This window comes from Stenella coeruleoalba, assembly GCF_951394435.1.
Source record: "Stenella coeruleoalba genome assembly, chromosome: 10".
Classification (NCBI taxonomy): domain Eukaryota; kingdom Metazoa; phylum Chordata; class Mammalia; order Artiodactyla; family Delphinidae; genus Stenella; species Stenella coeruleoalba.
This window is the reverse complement of record NC_137156.1, coordinates 79323978-79342720: the sequence shown is the minus strand read 5'-3', so window position 1 is coordinate 79342720 and position 18743 is coordinate 79323978. Positions and strand designations below refer to the sequence as shown.

Below are 18743 nucleotides of genomic sequence, written 5' to 3'. Positions count from 1 at the left end.
GAGGTTCAGAAGTTGCCCCAAGTCACCTTTCAGTTCTGCTCAGAGTGAGTTAGAGAGGGAAGGAGAGTTTCTCAGGGTGAGATGTGAGCTGGGATAGTATAGGTCCATCTTGGGGACGTGGAAGCTGCCCATTTAAACAGATCTCCAGCAGTGTGATCAATAAGACAAAATATTTTTGCAGTTTGAGGGGCCAACTATAAACCACACGTTCCTCTAATATTGGAGAAGCCCCAGCTGGTGGGCCGTGTAATGAACGGCCAGAGACAATGAGACTGATTCGTGTGACCGTGGGTTTTTTGGTTCCTGATGGTTGGCATGCCCTCATCCAAATTGCAATCGGGTAATCTTTCAAGTCCTGGCCTGCCCCAGGTCAGAGGGTGGTTGCGTTTTCCTAGCTGTGGGCAGCGTGAGGATTCATTCACCTTAACTCCACCAGCAGGATGCCCAGCACTGCTAGTTCCAGTGTGGTAAACGGGGGGGGGGCAAGATCCCTGCTCCCGGAGGGCATCCATTTGGCTACCAACTTAAATTTAAGAAAATAAGTCAGAGTGGGGTCTTTAAACAAGGGTCAGGTGCGACAGAGTGACTATTTGGGGGTGGGGGACAACTTTGCTCCTTGAGAAAGAACAATCAGGGCAGGCACCATGGAAGAGGTGGTATTTACGTGAGGTCCTTAGTGATCCAAAGAAGGCAGCCACGCAAAGGGGAGAGTTTTCCATAAGGGGCTGCTGCGAACTTGCTGGTGTGTGTAAGCGCGACTAAAGCAGAGTCAGCCAGGGAGGAGCATTTAGTCCACCATCTTGGAGAGACTGTGACATCTGCAGAAGGTTTCTGGATTTGACCAGTAGTGAAATTAAGCACAGAGCCGCTCTGTTTCGAGGCAGGCGCACAATTATGGCTCATCTCTGGGCAACACTGGCCATTTTGTGCATGGCCTGCGTGTAAGAAGCCCCTGAAGGGGACTCTGAGTTAATAAATGAGAACATACACATTTCTCGTGTCTGGAGTGAGCCGGTGGCCTTTCCAATCCTACCCGCACATCTCCCAGCTTACGTTTAAGTAAAACTGATAGTGGACTCTGAGCTTGAGCAACAGGGCTCTCTAGTTCTTGCCAGACGACTTTTCTTTTGTGGGGATTGGAGATGCTGAAGGGTATCCTGAGATTTCCCAGGAGGCAGAAGTACAGTTCAATAGGGCATCATCACCTCCCAGCAGAGTGGAAGCTCTCCTTCCTCACGTTTACTTCCTCATTGAATATGAATGTATTCACACACAGGACATTCTCAGAAATGCATGACTTTGGGGCTTATAAAAGACGGGTTCAGGAAAACAGCATGTTTGGGAATGTATAGTATTTGCTAGATTATTTACCCCGACCCTAATTCCAAAAGCCCCGCAGAGATCATCGCTCCCACCCATGTAGCTTTTGTTTCTCTGTGTGATTTTTGAAGGATTTTTTTTCCTTCCTTACTAGAGTTTATCTGCCCAGGCTAGTCATTCATCATCTTGTGTTGCTATCCTCTCCGCTTCGCCTTCAGCTTGGGGAGGTTCTGGAAGTGATTAGCTGTTGTAAATCAGCTTTTATGATGTGTATGTCACAGATAAGCAGCTCGGAAAGCAGGAGTCAGAGAACTCCACTCCTCTTACCCTGCCAGTTATCCCAGTAATGAAATTTAAAAAAAAGAAGTGACTGGAAAGTATGATGTTGGGCAGAATAGTTTCTTTGTAGACGTATCCAACGTTTAAATTGAGCTCTTTAACGAGAACACTGCATTATTTTTACACCGTTTTATTGAGTTATAACCTACATAAGGTAAAGCAAACAAATATTTAAACTGCACCTCAAGGCATTTTTACATGTGCATCCTTTTATAATCATCACCCAGCTCTAGGTAGAGAACATTTCCTGCGCCCTGGACATTTCCCTGTGCCCCTCCCACTCTTCTGACCTCTGTCACCACAGACAGCCTTAGCCTGTTCTTGAGCTTCACGTAAATGGAATCGTACTGCCTGTACTCTTTTGTGTCTCTCAGCGTTTTCTATGAGATTCATCCATGCTGTCCATGTAGTTATTCATTCTCGTTGTGTAGTATTCCAGTATAGCATGGTTTCTCAACTGGGGTATTATTGACATTTGGGGCTGGATAATTCTTTGTTGTGGGGACTGTCCTGTGCATTATAGTGTGTTTAGCAGCATCTCTCTGGTCTCTACACACTAGACACTAGTAGCATCCCCTACCCCCAGTAATTTCCCCTGGAATTGAAAACCTTTGCATCACATAACTATACTACAATTTTTAAGAAACTTTTTATTTGGAAATAAATTCAAACTTATTGAAAAGTTGCAAAAATGGAAAAAACAATACCCATAAAGTATTTACCTAGATTCACCTATTGTTAACATTTTACCCGTTTGGTTTATCATTTGCCCTCTCTTGTGTACACACACACACACACACACACACACACACACACACACGTGCACGCCGTGTATTTCTGAACCATTTGAGAGCGAGTTGCATCCATCTTGGCCATTTACTACCATATACTTCCGTGTGTATTTCCCAAGAATAAGGATCTTCTCTGACATTATCCTAATTATCAGTTAACCACAGTATATTTAGCATAATACATTTATGAGTTAGCCCATGTCCCAATTTTTGCATTTGAGGAAAATTTATCCTTTGTAGCATTTATTTTCATTACAGTGCAGTTTCCAGTCCAGGATCAGGTATTGTATATAGTTGCTGTGGTTCCTTAATATCCTTTAGTCTAGAACATTCACTCAGTCTTTGTCTTTTATGATACTGAATTTCTTTTTAAAAATACAATCCCTTTTCTTCTTAATAGAATATTCCTCATTTGGGGTTCGTCTGGTCTTTCCTCCTGAATCCATTCAGGGTATGTGTTTTTGACTGAAAGACTCCGTAGGTGGTAGTGTGTCCTGCTTAGGGAATCCCATCTGGAGGGACATGGTGTCAGTGGCACCTCGTCCGTGATGGAGGTGGTCAGAGTGTTGTCTGATTATTCCACTGTATAGTTACTAAATTTTCTCTTATAGATAATAAGCGATATGTGGGGAACCACTTAACAACACCATGCAGATATCCTGCTCCCCAGTCAAATTTTACCCCCTAAATTTAGCATATTTTGTGTCTTGCATGAACCAGTCTTTACCTACAGTGGTTACAAAACGATGATCTTCCAAATCCAGCACTCCTCCTGCACGCACACTCCAGCCTGTTATGTACAAGGGCCCATGCTTCTCCCCCATTTATTTGCTGGTATTTTTGTCTGTTATCAGTATGGATTCATGAATTCTGGTTTGCTCAGTGGTTTATAAATCAGTACTGTCTGAATGCTCGAATCGCTCAGCTTTGGCTGGTGGGATCCCTTTGAAGTTGGGTCCTGTATTCTGAAAACGAACCCCCCTTCATTTTTGTTTTCTGTGTTTTTTTTTTTTTAATGGTTACCAGGGGCATTTATTTATTTATTTTTTTAACATCTTTTTGTTGTTGTTGTATTTTATTTTATTTATTTTTTTATACAGCAAATTCTGATTAGTCATCCATTTTATACACATCAGTGTATACATGTCAATCCCAATTGCCCAATTCATCACACCACCCCCACCACCACCCCCCTGCAGCTTTCCCCGCTTGGTGTCCATACGTTTGTTCTCTACATCTGTATCTCAATTTCTGCCCTGCAAACCGGTTCATCTGAACCATTTTTCTAGGTTCCACATATATGCATTAATATACAATTTTTGTTAGTCTCTTTCTGACTTACTTCACGGTGTATGATAGTCTCTAGATCCATCCACGTCTCAAAAAATGACCCAATATCGTTCCTTTTTATGGCTGAGTAATATTCCATTGTATATATGTACCACATCTTCTTTATCCATTTGTCTGTCGATGGGCATTTAGGTTGCTTCCATGACCTGGTTATGGTAAAGAGTGCTGCAGTGAACACGGGTGCATGTGTCTTTTTGAACTGTCGTTTTCTCTGAGTATATGCCCAGTAGTGGGATTGCTGGATCATATGGTAATTCTATTTTTGGTTTTTTAAGTCACCTCCATACTGTTCTCCATGGTGTCTGTATCAATTTACATTCCCACCAACAGAGCAAGAGGGTTCCCTTTTCTCCACACCCTCTCCAGAATTTGTTGTTTGTAGATTTTCTGATGATGCCCATTCTAACTGGTGTGAGGTGAACCTCATTGTAGTTTTGATTTGCATTTCTCTAATAATTAGTGATGTTGAGCAGCTTTTCATGTGCTTCTTGGCCATCTGTATGTCTTCTTTGGAGAAATGTCTATTTAGGTCTTCTGCCCATTTTTGGATTGGGTTGTTTGTTTCTTTAATATTGAGCTGCATGAGCTGTTTGTATATTTTGGAGACTGGAGATTAATCCTTTGTCCGTTGATTCGTTTGCAAATATTTTCTCCCACTCTGAGGGTTGTCTTTTTGTCTTGTTTATGGTTTCCTTTGCTGAGCAAAAGCTTTGAAGTTTCATTAGGTCCCATTTGTTTATTTTTGCTTTCATTTCCATTACTCTAGGAGGTGGATCAAAAAAGATCTTGCCGTGATTTATGTCAAAAAGTGTTCTTCCGGGCTTCCCTGGTGGCACAGTGATTGAGAGTCCGCCTGCCGATGCAGGGGATATGGGTTCGTGCCCCAGTCCGGGAGGATCCCATGTGCCGCTCCGGCTGGGCCCGTGAGCAATGGCCGCTGAGCCTGCGCGTCCGGAGCCTGTGCTCCGCAGCGGGAGAGGCCACAACAGTGAGAGGCCTGCGTACCGAGAAAAAAAAAAAGTGTTCTTCCTATGTTTTCCTCTAAGAGTTTTATAGTGTCTGGTCTTACATTTAGGTCTCGAGTCCATTTTGAGTTTATTTTTGTGTATGGTGTTAGGAAGTGTTCTAATTTCATTCTTTTACATGTAGCAGTCCAGTTTTCCCAGCACCACTTATTGAAGAGGCTGTCTTTTCTCCATTGTATATTCTTGCCTCCTTTGTCATAGATTAGTTGACCATAGGTGCATGGGTTTATCTCTGGGCTTTCTATCTTGTTCCACTGATCTATGTTTCTGTTTTTGTGCCAGTACCATATTGTCTTGATTACTGTAGCTTTGTAGTATAGTCTGAAGTCAGGGAGTCTGATTCCTCCAGCTCCTTTTTTTTCCCTTCAAGACTACTTTGGCTATTCGGGGTCTTTTGTGTCTCTATACACATTTTAAGATTTTTTGTTCTAGTTCCGTAAAAAATGCCATTGGTAATTTGATAGGGATTGTGTTGAACCTGTAGATTGCTTTGGGTAGTATAGTCATTTTCACAATATTGATTCTTCCAATCCAAGAACATGGTACATCTCTCCATCTGTTGGTATCATCTTTAATTTCTTTCATCAGTGTCTTAGAGTTTTCTGCATACAGATCTTTTGTCTTCCTAGGTAGGTTTATTCCTAGGTATTTTATTCTTTTTGTTGCAGTGCTAAATGGGAGTGTTTCCTTCATTTCTCTTTCAGATTTTTCATCATTTGTGTATAGGAATGAAAGAGATTTCTGTGCATTAATTTTGTATCCTGCAACTTTACACAATTCATTGATTAGCTCTAGTAGTTTTCTGGTGGCATCTTCAGGGTTCTCTATGTATAGTATCATGTCAACTGCAAACAGTTTTACTTCTTCTTTTCCAATTCGTATTCCTTTTATTTATTTTTCTTCTCTGATTGCCGTGGCTAGGACTTCCAAAACTATGTTGAATAATAGTGGTGAGAGTGGGCATCCTTGTCTCATTCCTGATCTTAGAGCAAATGCTTTCAGTTTTTCACTATTGAGAATGATGTTTGCTGTGGGTTTGTCATATATGGCCTTTATTATGTTGAGGTAGGTTCCCTCTGTGCCCAGTTTCTGGAGAGTTTTTCTCATAAATGGGTGCTGAATTTTGTCGGAAGCTTTTTCTGCATCTATTGAGATGATCATATGGGTTTCATTCTTCAGTTTGTTAATACAGTGTAGCACATTGATTGATTTGCATATATTGAAGAATCCTTGCATCCCTGGGATAAATCCCACTTGATCGTGGTGTATGATCCTTTTAATGTGTTGTTGGATTCTGTTTGCCAGTATTTTGTTGAGGATTTTTGCGTCTATATTCATCAGTGATATTGATCTGTAAAAATTTTCTCTTTTTGTAGTATCTTTGTCTGGTTTTGGTATCAGGGTGATGGTGGCCTCATAGAATGAGTTTGGGAGTGCTCCTTCCTCCGCAGTTTTTAGAAGAGTTTGAGAAGGATGGATGTTAGCTCTTCTCTAAATGTTTGATAGAATTCACCTGTGAAGCCATCTGGTCCTGGACTTTTGTTTGTTGGAAGATTTTTAATCACAGTTTCAATTTCATTACTTGTGATTGGTCGGTTCATATCTTTCTCTTTCTTCCTGGTTCAGTCTTGGAAGGTTATACCTTTCTAGGAATTTGTTCATTTCTTCCAGGTTGTCCATTTTATTGGCATAGAGTCATTTATAGTAGTCTCTTAGAATGCTTTGTATTTCTGCGGTGTCTGTTGTAACTTCTCCTTTTTCATTTCTAATTTTGTTGATTTGAGTCCTCTCCCTCTTTTTCTTGATGAGTCTGGCTAATGGTTTATCAATTTTGTTTATCTTGTCAAAGAACCAGCTTTTAGTTTTATTGATCTTTGCTATTGTTTTCTTTGTTTCTCTTTCATTTATTTCTTATCTGATCTTTACGATTTCTTTCCTTCTGCTAACTTTGGGTTTTGTTTGTTCTTCTTTCTCTAGTTCCTTTAGGTGTAAGGTTAGATTGTTCATTTGAGATTTTTCTTATTTCTTGATGTAGGCTTCTATAGCTATAAACTTCTCTCTTAGAACTGCTTTTGCTGCATCCCATAGGTTTTGGATCGTCGTGTTTTCATTCTCATTTGACTCTAGGTATTTTTTGATTTCTTGGTTATTTAGTAACATATTGTTTAGCCTCCATGTGTTTGTGTTTTTTACATTTTTTCCCATGTAATTCATTTCTAATCTCATAGCGTTGTGGTCAGAAAAGATGCTTGATATGATTTCAATTTTCTTAAATTTACTGAGGATTGATTTGTGACCCAAGATGTGATCTATCCTGGAGAATGTTCCGTGCGCACTTGAGAAGAAAGTGTAATCTGCTGTTTTTGGGTGGAATGTCCTATAAATATCAGTTAAATCTATCTGGTCTGTTGTGTCATTTAAAGCTTGTGTTACCTTATTTATTTTCATTTTGGATGATCTGTCCATTGGTGTAAGTGAGGTGTTAAAGTCCCCCACTATTATTGTGTTATTGTCGATTTCCTCTTTTATAGCTGTTAGCAGTTGCCTTATGTATTGAGGTGCTCCTACGTTGGGTGCATATATATTTATAATTGTTATATCTTTTTCTTGGATTGATCCCTTGATCATTATGTAGTGTCCTTCCTTGTCTCTTGTAACATTCTTATTTTAAAGTCTATTTTTTTCTGATATGAGTTATTGCTATTCCAGCTTTCTTTTGGTTTCCATTTTCATGGAATGTCCTTTTCCATCCCCTCACTTTCAGTCTATATGTGTCCCTAGGTCTGAAGTGGGTCTCTTGTAGACAGCATATATATGGGTCTTGTTTTTGTATGCATTCAGCAAGCCTGTGTCTTTTGGTTGGAGCATTTAATCCATTCACATTTAAGGTAATTATCGATGTGTATGTTCCTTTGACCATTTTCTTGATGTTTTGGGTTTGTTTTTGTAGGTCCTTTTCTTCTCTTGTGTTTCCCACTTAGAGAAGTTCCTTTAGCATTTGTTGAAGAGGTGGTTTGGTGGTGCTGAATTCTCTCAGCTTTTGCTTGTCTGTAAAGCTTTTGATTTCTCCATCGAATCTGAGTGAGATCCTTGCTGGCTAGAGTAATCTTGGTTGTAGGTTCTTCCCTTTCATCACTTTAAGTATATCATGCCACTCCCTTCTGGCTTGTAGAGTTTCTGCTGAGAAATCAGCTGTTAACCCTGTGGGAGTTCCCTTGTATGTTATTTGTCGTTCTTCGCTTGCTGCTTTCAATAATTTTTCTTTGTCTTTAATTTTTGCCAGTTTGATTACTATGTGTCTTGGCATATTTGTCCTTGGGTTTATCCTGTATGGAACTCTCTGCGCTTTCTAGACTTGGGTGGCTATTTCCTTTCCCATGTTAGGGAAGTTTGTTTTTTTTTTCTTTTTTTGCGGTACACAGCCCTCTCACTGTTGTGGCCTCTCCCACTGCGGAGCACAAGCTCCAGACGTGCAGACTCAGTGTCCGTGGCTCTCGGGCCCAGCCGCTCGGCGGCATGTGGGATCTTCCTGGACCGGGGCACGAACCCGTGTCCCCTGCATCGGCAAGCGGACTCTCAACCACTGCACCACCAGGGAAGCCCAGGGAAGTTTTTGATTATAATGTCTTCAAATTCTTTCTCTGGTCCTTTCTCTCTCTCTTCTCCTTCTGGGACCCTTATAATGCGAATATTGTTGCATTTAATGTTGTCCCAGAGGTCTCTTAGGCTGTCTTCATTTCTTTTCATTCTTTTTTCTTTATTCTGTTCCGCAGCAGTGAATTTCACCATTTTGTCTTCCAGGTCACTTATCCGTTCTTCTGCCTCAGTTATTGTGCTATTGATTCCTTCTAGTGTATTTTTCATTTCAGTTATTGTATTGTTCATCTCTGTTTGTTCTTTTTTTTTAAACGATTTTTTTTTTTTTTTTTTTTTTTTTTTTTGCGGTACACGGGCCCCTCACCGTTGTGGCCTCTCCCGTTGCGGAGCATAGGCTCCGGACGCGCAGGCTCAGCGGCCATGGCTCACGGACCCAGGCGCTCCGCAGCATGTGGGATCCTCCCGGACCGGGGCACGAACCCACGTCCCCTGCATCAGCAGGCGGACTCTCAACCACTGTGCCACCAGGGAAGCCCCTGTTTGTTCTTCAATTCTTCTAGGTCTTTGTTAAACATTTCTTGCATCTTCTCGATCTTTGCCTCGATTCTTTTTCCAAGGTCCTGGATCATCTTCACTATCATTATCCTGAATTCTTTTTCTGGAAGTTTGCCTATCTGCACTTCATTTAGTTGTTTTTCTGGGGTTTTATCTTGTTCCTTCATCTGGTACATAGACCTCTGCCTTTTCATCTTGTCTATCTTTCTGTGAATGTAGTTTTTGTTCCACAGGCTGCTGGATTGTAGTTCTTGTTGCTTCTGCTGTCTTCCCTCTGGTGGATGAGGCTATCCAAGAGGCAGGTTTCCTGATGGGAGGCACTGGTGGTTGGTAGAGCTGGCTGTTGCTCTGGTGGGCAGAGCTCAGTAAAACTTTAATCCGTTTGACTGCTGATGGGTGGGGCTGGGTGCCCTCCCTGTTGGTTGCTTGGCCTGAGGCAACCCAACACTGGAGCCTACCTGGGCTCTTTGGTAGGGCTAATGGCGGACTCTGGGAGGGCTTATGCCGAGGAGTAATTCCTAGAACTTTTGCTGCCCGTGTTCTTGTCCCCACCGTGAGCCACAGTCAGCCTCTGCCTCTGCAGGAGACCCTCCAACACTAGCAGGTAGGTCTGGTTCAGTCTCCCCTGGGGTCACTGCTCCTTCCCCTGGGTCCCGATGCGCACACTACTTTGTGTGTGCCCTCCAAGAGTGGAGTCTCTGTTTTCCCCGGTCCTGTCGAAGTCCTGCAATCAAATCCCACTAGCCTTCAAAGTCTGATTCTCTAGGAATTCCTCCTCCCGTTGCCAGACCCCCAGGTTGGGAAGCCTGACGTGGGGCTCAGAACCTTCACTCCAGTGGGTGCACTTCTGTGGTGTAAGTGTTCTCCAGTCTGTGAGTCACCCTCCCAGCAGTTATAGGATTTTATTTTACTGTGATTGCGCCCCTCCTACCATCTCATTGTGGCTTCTCCTTTGTCTTCGCACGTGGGGTATCTCTTTTGGTGAGTTCCAGTGTCTTCCTGTCGATGATTGTCCAGCTGCTAGCTGTGATTCTGGTGTTCTCGCAAGCCTCCCTTCGTTTTTTATTTTTAACACTTCCTCACTTTTTGGCATAACAAGGTGTTCCAGGCTCATCTTTTACCTTCCCTCCTCCTATCCTGGAATTAGCCATTTCTCCAAAAAGTCCTGCCTGATTCCTTTTAATGGGAATGCTAGAAAATACCACCACTTATTTATCCTTCCTCCTGTTAATTGACGTTTGAATTGTTTTTAGTTCTGGACTGTTATAAAGAAAGCTTCTCTGAATACCGTTTTACATTTTTTGGATCCATAAACTGTTTTCGGTTGGGTATATAACCAAGAGTGGCAATGGAAAGTCACAGAACAGAACAACAAGGACTGTTGTATAGCCCAGGGAATTATATTCAATATCTTGTAGTGACCTATACTGGAAAATAATCTGAAAAAGAAAATTTATATATATATTTATATATATGTGGAAAGAATTTATATACAATGGTATATATAGAAAGAATTTATATCTGTATATATATATATATATATATATATATAAACTGAATCACTTTGCTGCACACCTGAATCATTGTAAATCAACTGTATTACAATTTTAAAAATAACATACATATGTACATACATAAATAAATAAAAAGAAGGACACAGGATCTCCACTCTGGCTATATACCCAACAGAAATGAGTACATTAAGTCCACCAAAAAAGTGAACACAGGTATTCAAAGCAACTTTGTTCATAATTCATGTGTGTATATATACACACACATAGATATATATACACATACACACACATATATATGTATATTTAGCTTTAGTGGGTATTGCCAAGTAGTGTTTCAAAGTGCTCATAACAGTTTTGTGAGGGGAGCCAAAGTTGTTGGCCCCGTTAGGTGGGGTAATCGGTGGCAGGGGTTCTAATGGGCCAGTGCAATCCAAAGACATGTTGTCTGTGACCAGAAATGGCAAAGCTGCTCATCTTTTCCATCGATAATGAGTGGGAAATGCTGAGATTTTGCCACCTGGTCCATTCTTAAACTGCTGTTCTAGCGAGTGCTGCTTTAAGATGGGCAGAATGGAAGTTTCTGAAGTCAAGAATCTCCTGCTCCCTTCAACATGGTTTTCATCTCAGTGATGGCAGTGACAGCATGTAGGGAATGCAGGATCATTGCTAGGGGCTCCTGCTGTTAGAGAGCATTCGGGTCACTGCTTTGTTTTAAAAAGTGTCTCCCCAGGAGAAGGAGGAATGCCCCCCGGAGTCCCACTCACATCTTCTGACTGCTAGGGGCCCATTTGGAACCCTGAAACAGTCATTTACTAAACACCCTGAGAGAGTAAATATCCCTCTGTCTACACCCAGGGAGCCACTTAGTTTTCAAGACATCTGGGATAGAGGCCCAGGGACAGCAGGCAGAGCAGGAAATTGCTGGAGGTAAACACGGAAGTGAACTGGTCCAGTATTATGGGACTAGACTCTAGGCTCAGTGTTGCTAGGAACTGCTTGGGCGTGGCCCGGCCTCTATAGCTTAAAGGTTCTTTGTCCAGAGTATCTCTCCTGTGGAGCTTATAGTCATCATTAGAACCAGTGAGGTGATTGAGCACTTTTTAAAGTGAATTTCTGAACAGAAGAAACATCACTTATAAGATACATGATGGGCTCTTAAGTAATTCTGATGAACCTTTGGAGGAATTCATGACTATTAAAAAAACATCTCGTGGATGCATTTTAACCAGGTGTCCCCTCTAAGTGGACACTGGCCCGCTATGGAATGGGGAGAGCCTTCCTGCATACTTTCTGAGCGAGCCTGTGTGCAGTGTGCCACTGTGCAACCGTATGCAGCGACCCTGGATAGATAACGGTTCAGATGACCCACAGCGACGGGACTCCCATGGCTGCACGTTTGTATTAACCTCTGTGAACCTTTCCTCTCTCTCCCCCAGGCCTCTCCGCAGATGGTGGTGCCAAGCGCCAGGAGCACCTCTCCCGGTTTTCCATGCCCGATCTCAGCAAAGACTCTGGGATGAACGTGTCCGAGAAGCTGAGCAACATGGGCACGCTGAACTCGTCCATGCAGTTCCGCAGCGCCGAGTCCGTTCGCAGCCTGCTCTCCGCCCAGCAGTACCAGGAGATGGAGGGAAACCTCCACCCTCTCGGCAACCCCATCAGGTACAGAGACCTGCAGGCCCACGGAAGGATGCATCAGAGCTTTGATTTCGATGGGGGGATGGCGGGCAGCAAGCTGCCGGGGCCGGAGGGTGTGAGGATCCAGCCCATGAGCGAGCGCACGCGGCGGAGAGCCACTTCCCGCGAAGACAACCGCCGCTTCCGACCTCACCGCTCCCGGCGATCCCGACGCTCTCGCTCAGACAACGCCCTCCACCTGGCCAGCGAGCGCGAGGCCATCTCTCAGTTAAAAGAAAGGCCCCCCCTGAGAGCCAGGGAGGATTATGATCAGTTCATGCGCCAGCGGAGCTTCCAGGAGAGCCTGGGCCAGGGGTCCCGGAGGGACCTGTACGGCCGGTGCCCCCGGACTGTATCGGACCTGGCTCTGCAGAATGCCTTTGGGGAGCGATGGGGACCCTACTTCACTGAGTACGATTGGTGTTCCACCTGCTCTTCGTCCTCGGAGTCTGACAACGAGGGCTATTTCCTAGGAGAACCCATCCCCCAGCCCGCCCACCTGCGATACGTCACGAGTGATGAGTTACTGCACAAATACAGCTCGTACGGCCTCCCCAAGTCTTCCACGCTAGGTGGCAGGGGACAGTTGCACAGCAGGAAAAGACAAAAGAGCAAAAACTGTATCATTTCTTAATCCGATGGGGGTCAGGGGATAGGGGAAGATGGGAGGTAAGAATGTAAATTCAGAAACTTGCACTGTTTTAAATTTTAAAGCTCTTTGCTTTGGTGGTTCCAGGGAGAGATGAGAAGAGCTCTCTGTTGATGGCGGCAAGGTCACCGACTGACTCGATAGGTAGTCACAGTTCTTGGCATGTTGAATATTATTTGCACATTTCACTTTGGAAACGCTATAGACTCTACGGAGGCCAGGATTGGTCACCTCCTTCCCGTCCGTCTGTGTTGAGCTGCCACTGGCAAGATGGCAAAATTGTTTCCCGCTCGCTTATATATTATAGCCTCTCTGGTTCTCTCCCTTTTAGGACCCTTTTTCCAGTACGTAATTTGTTTATTAGCCAGGACCCAAGACTAAGTTATTTACATGTCCATTGTAAATGCGATGTAAATGAGAGTTCTGATAAAATATTTTTGTATTTTGTAATATCAAAGGAATTTCTATATCGTAGGACTCAGTGGAGCCTTGCATGCACGTCCAGCATTGTCTTTGAGTAGTACTCCAAGGTGGTCCAGGACCACTTTTTTTTTTTCTTTTCTTTTTTCTATACAAATTTGTTACATGTCAGTGAGACCTTTTTCAAAGGAGTTTATTCAATTTGGCTTTTTGTGGCTGAAAAACAAAAATTACCTATTACACCCAAAGCATTTGATGCTCCATCTATCTTGAGGAGCCATCCTTAAGTCTGCTCCCAGCCTCAGTAGAATCTCTTCTCTACAAAGTGATAGTAACTTTTTTTTTTATTTATAATTGCCGGCGTAACTTTTGCCAATTAGAAAAACCAACCAGTGTCAGTCAGGTTCCGTGAGAAGCGCCATCCCTGCTGGGAACACTGAAGTTGCTTACCACTGAGCTATCCCTTGGGGAACATAAAGTGTCTGTGAGTGGTGCGGTTTGTGTGATGTCAGCATGACATTGTTTTGAATGTGGCATTATTTCCTGGTGCTCGTTTCCTGGATCGTATTATCCGCTTTCCTTTACCAAGGCAGACAGCTGCCTTAGCCTGACAACCGGTTGTCCTCAGCGCAAATGAACTTCAGCTTTGGGAGTTTCGGGCCAGAAAGGTTCCGAGGGACTCTGGGAGTGATGGTGTGTTCTAGGTCGTAGGTCATACGTGGAGAAGGAACAGGTCAAGGGTAGAGACTGAAGGGGAATATGAAGGAAGGTCAGAGCAAAGAAGAACTTCTGGAAATGGAGTAGAGGAGACTTGACAACCACCTCGAATAGCCCCCAGTGCTTGTGGGGAAAAAAAAAAAACCCAGTTTAATGCGCTCCGTAACCAGAGTATCTGGGTTACCCAGAAAGATTGAGCTGCTCAGGAGATTTCCGTGTTATGGTTTTGAAAAACAGATGTTGCTGAAAGGGGGGTTTCCATTTTGAACTTTGGGGACCGTCAGTCAGATAGAAGATGGGCTCAAAAGTGAGTTTGCTTAAAGAAGACATTAACGGTTGTGTTGTTTATAGTAAAATAAAACCTCCTACCTTGCTTCAGTTAAAAGTGAAGCGCTTGCTTTTACTTCCATTCTCCTCGTCCCCTTCGTGGATTGTGGCAGTTGAAATAATCCATCGGAGGACCCACCTTTAGTGAGGTGTACTGTCGATGTAGTACACGGTGTATCTCAGTGGCCATCTGCCATGGTGAGGCGAGCGTGGTCTCTCTTCAGTATAGTAGTTAATATTTTCTAGTACTTTTTTATGGGGAGAATGTGAAAAGTGGCTTTTTAGACACCATCCCAAGTGGGTCTGGGGGAAGGAAGGCTGTAAAGGATGTGGAAGTGGCACTCCATTCAGGATGTATTAAAATAATTTGCTTTTCAGGTATTAATAAGACATTTGTCATTGTCACTGATGTTTTGAAAAAGCAATGCAAATGTTGGTTGTGGCTGTTTTCCGCATGCTTTCTTCATATCTAAATGCTTCATTAATTACCCAAGCCTCTGGAGAATTAACTCTATTACGTTTGTATAGTGAGTTTGTAAACTGCTTGGCAAACTGATTAAGAAATAATGTACACCGCCACGCTACCAGCGTGGCAGGTTTCTGGTAGAAATGGGGCGAGTCCAATTTGGAGTTCTAAGTTGCTGGATGGATGAGAATAGAAAGGCATTTTGGAAAAAGAAGAGAGAGAAAAAAGTAGATCATTTAACTTAGTAAATAACTGAAAATAATGTCTGTCCTCTGTGGCCTGGAATCCAAGGAAAGAAATTCTCCCAGTGAACGTTGCTTTCTCTTTCCTTTTTAGAGTACCTCTTACATTTCCCAGATGAGGCTTTAACCACCGTCAGCAGAAAGAAGAAGGTGGCCTAGAAACTGACACCTAATTAGTGCCCCGAGGGAGAGAGGAATAAGCAATTTCAGATCTAGCTGCCCAGGGAGCATCCATCGGCTGAACTGGTCAGAGCTGGAGGCGTGTTGAGATGCAAGCCTCAGGGTCAGACGGTGTATAAGCAAGATCACCTCCATCTAGTCCATCACTGCCAGTGTCTCCTTCCCACCCCACATGCAGCCAGGCACCTTATGGAGAATGCCGATGGAGGACAGGTAAATCCTCACAGTGAGGACGGAACCTGCAAGTATATGCCTTAGAGGGAGCAGGACATCATCGTATCGGGAGTTCCTCCCCTTAGTGATAACTTACACCTAACATCCCAGAATCCCATTCCCCAAAGTTCAATGCATTCGTTTCCGAGGCGGGATCTGAGGGTCCTGGCCTGATCATCGCCGGGAGCTCTTCTTGGTCAAGCGTCATCTGTGGGTGAGGCTCGCACTCACCTCTTCTTAGATCATCATTTCATCTTTAATAGGCTGTTTTTAGAAGAGTACCACAGTTTATTTTCTTTGCTAATGCCTTGGGTTTTGTTTTGTTTTGTTTGCCTACCTCTTCTCATATTGATCTTCTTATCTTTTGGATAAAACCCCACTTTAGCGTTCATTTCATTTCCTGTCGCTGCTCAATTCAGGGACAACAGAACTGGCCCTTTCCCAAGCAGAAGTCAGTGACAGTTTCCTGAATGGCCCTGCCAGTGCATATCACCCTTGGTGTTATGAACAAGTTTGTTAGCAGGCTGGTGGCATTCAGGTACTCTTCCATCTGTCATAGAATTCTGGGATTTCTACCAAGTGTGACGGTAAATGAGGTCAGGGAAACCAGAACCATACTTCCCGTTTTGCAGGTGTTCAAGGGGGGGGAAATTTTTTAGTGTTGGTTGTTTGACCCCCTCTTTTCATATTCACCTTCTGTTCTCTAGTCCTTCCTTTCCACCCTCAGCCAGCCCCGTGAACAGGCAATTTTGCGTTTCTCATATGTGACCTGAGGACAGCTCTTTCTCATCCTCTTTTCCCATTCTGTAGGATGTTTCTTCAATACACCAAGATTATATTTCTCTCTCCTGCAGCAGCTCTCTGCTTCTTGGGTACCACCAGCCATTGCTGAGTTCAGGTGGGGCCAGTAATACCACATATGTAGCCTGTGCTCTGCCATCCCTGCAACCTGGGCAGATATAACCAAGGTACCACTGTATACTTTCCCAGAGAGCATGGCTGCAGCCTCAGAAATCTTTTCAACACTCCAACCATCCAGGACTAGTTGATCAGAACTGATTTTATTTGTCTGATGACAAATCTTATTTGTGAACTGATTCTTATTTGTCTTTCTACCTTGGGCTCTTTTGCCATTGGCCCAAAACAGTACACCAGCCATTTAGGAAGCATCATCCCTAAATAATTGTGAGACTCCAGTTTCTATGTCCCCGTTTTGGAGATGCTAAAGGAGGCTGACTTCTTTAGGCTAAATAAAGACAACTCTCTTTGGCCTCCTTTTCCATTCTCGTGTTCTTGGTCCTATCACAGAGGTCAGATAAGAGTTCGTCCTATTCTTTGTCTAATCCCACCTTCTAACAAGAAAGAACACAAAAATTTAAATTCCAAGGAGAAGTGCTCTTTGCTGTTTCTCTCTAACAGAAACCAGATGCTAATGCATAAGAAGGAGAATCTATGACAAAGGAACGTGAACGATGGCATCAGTCATCTGAGGATTTCATGCCAGAAGGCTGCTATTAGCACTGTTTAGCACCTTCAGGGCTTTGAAAAGGGCTCTGCGACAGCATTCCAGGTACAGGACACAGCCAAGCCTCCTCTGCATATTTGGAAGGCAGTTCCAGATGGCCGCCTTTTGAGGTGCGTTTCTTAAAGCGCAAGAGAAGTGGAAATGAAGAGAGTTTTGCCTAGCCTCCAGTGGCCGGTCCCTCTGGGGCCTCAGCAGACACCAGAGCCTGTTCGTCTGACCCCTCGGAAGCAGTCATCAAGGTTAGGATCAAAAAAGGATTTCAGTCTTTTTCCATTTTCTCATAGTAGGATCCCCTTCAACCCAAGACTCCCATAAAGTATAATGTACTGTTGGGAGCTATACTGTTTTATAAGCTTACTTCCTGCTGACAAAACTAGCTTTCCCCAACAGGAATAAAAAGGCGGGGAGGGGGGATGTCACGTAGTGTTAGAAAACATTTCTGTGATTTAGATACGATGACTCTGTAGGAAAAGAAAAAAAAAAAAAAAAGCCTTGTTCTAGCCTGAGAGTTTTCTGAGACATCCCTCACCCTACTGAGTATGGCCACTGACCAATAGGTCGCTGACCAAGCTTTTCTAAATTTTTCAGAGAGAGTTACTCAAACCTCTCTAGTGAATGTCCATGTTTTTCCATAAAGCATTTTGGTTCTATCGTGGACCCTGACTTCACATTCTAAGACCTATGGGTCCTCCTTATTCCATAGTAAATTAGGACTTTGGCAGTTTTCCCGCTCCTAAACACATTCTTTCCTGTACAGGATCACTTTGTCCATCTCCTGCTTTAATTCCAAGTACGTAAACAAAACCTCAAAGGGCCTGAGAAGGTAAGGCATGCCAGAGTCTGTGTTGTGTGTCGGGTGTCAAGCTATTTGTTAAGAAGGTCTGCAGTAGACCTTTGGTGTGGGCTCTGCCAGAGACTGTCGTGAACACTTTGCTTGAGATCCGTGCCCTGTAAAATGGATATGATGTTTTACTGATGTCTGTAATACATTTGTAAACTTCCAATAAAATTTGAATAAAAGAAATGTTGCCATTCTTCTCAGTCTTCCCTTGCTTTCCAGGTTTTTGGAAATCGTTGGCTTTGAGGATCTCAGCAAAAGAAGAGAGAGGCTGCACTTGTCAGGGGGGTGAGATTTGCTACGAAAGATGAACCTGATAGCTTAAATCAGGATTTCTCAACCTGGCCACTATCCATATTTTGTTCCAGTCCATTCTTTGTGGCAGAGGACCGTCCTGGGCGTTGTAGGATGTTTAACAATACTGCTGACCTCTACCCATTGCCAATAGCACCCCTCCCCCTGAGATGTGACAACCAAAAATGTTGTCACATTAGGATAGCTACTATTAAAAAAAAAAAAAAAGGAAAATAACAAGTGGATGTGGAGAAATTGGAAAACTTGTGCACTATTGGTGGAAATGTAAAATGGTGCATCCTCTGTGGAAAACAGTACGGCAGTTCCTCACAAAATTAAAAATAGAACTACCATATGATCCAGCAATTCTACTTCTGGGTATATACCCAAAAGAATTGAAAGCCGGGCCTCAAAGAGAGATTTGTACAGCCGTATTGATAGCATTATTCACAGTAGCTAAAAGGCAGAAGCAAGCGAAGTATCCGTTGATGGATGAGTGGATAAGCAAAATGTCATCCAGACATACAGTGAGCTATTATTCATCCTTTAAAAGGAAGGAAATTATGACACATGCTGCAACGTGAATGACACTTGAGGACATTGCTAAGTGAAATAAGTCAGTCACAAAAAGACAAATGTTGTATAATTCTACTTATATGAGCTACCTAGAGTAGTCACATTTGCAGACACAAAGTGGAAGGGTG

The 18743-nt window shown here is 43.3% G+C and overlaps 1 protein-coding gene across 1 annotated transcript in view; it reads left to right on the top strand.

Annotated features, from left to right (window-relative positions):
* PRICKLE2 (prickle planar cell polarity protein 2) overlaps positions 1-18439 on the top strand; it is a 343358-nt gene extending 324919 nt beyond the window's left edge. Inside the window, 1 exon segment of the mRNA XM_079934990.1 lies at positions 11928-18439. Coding sequence (XP_079791116.1) covers positions 11928-12802 — 875 coding nt within the window. The 3' untranslated portion in view covers positions 12803-18439.
* Positions 18440-18743: the final 304 nt, after the last annotated feature.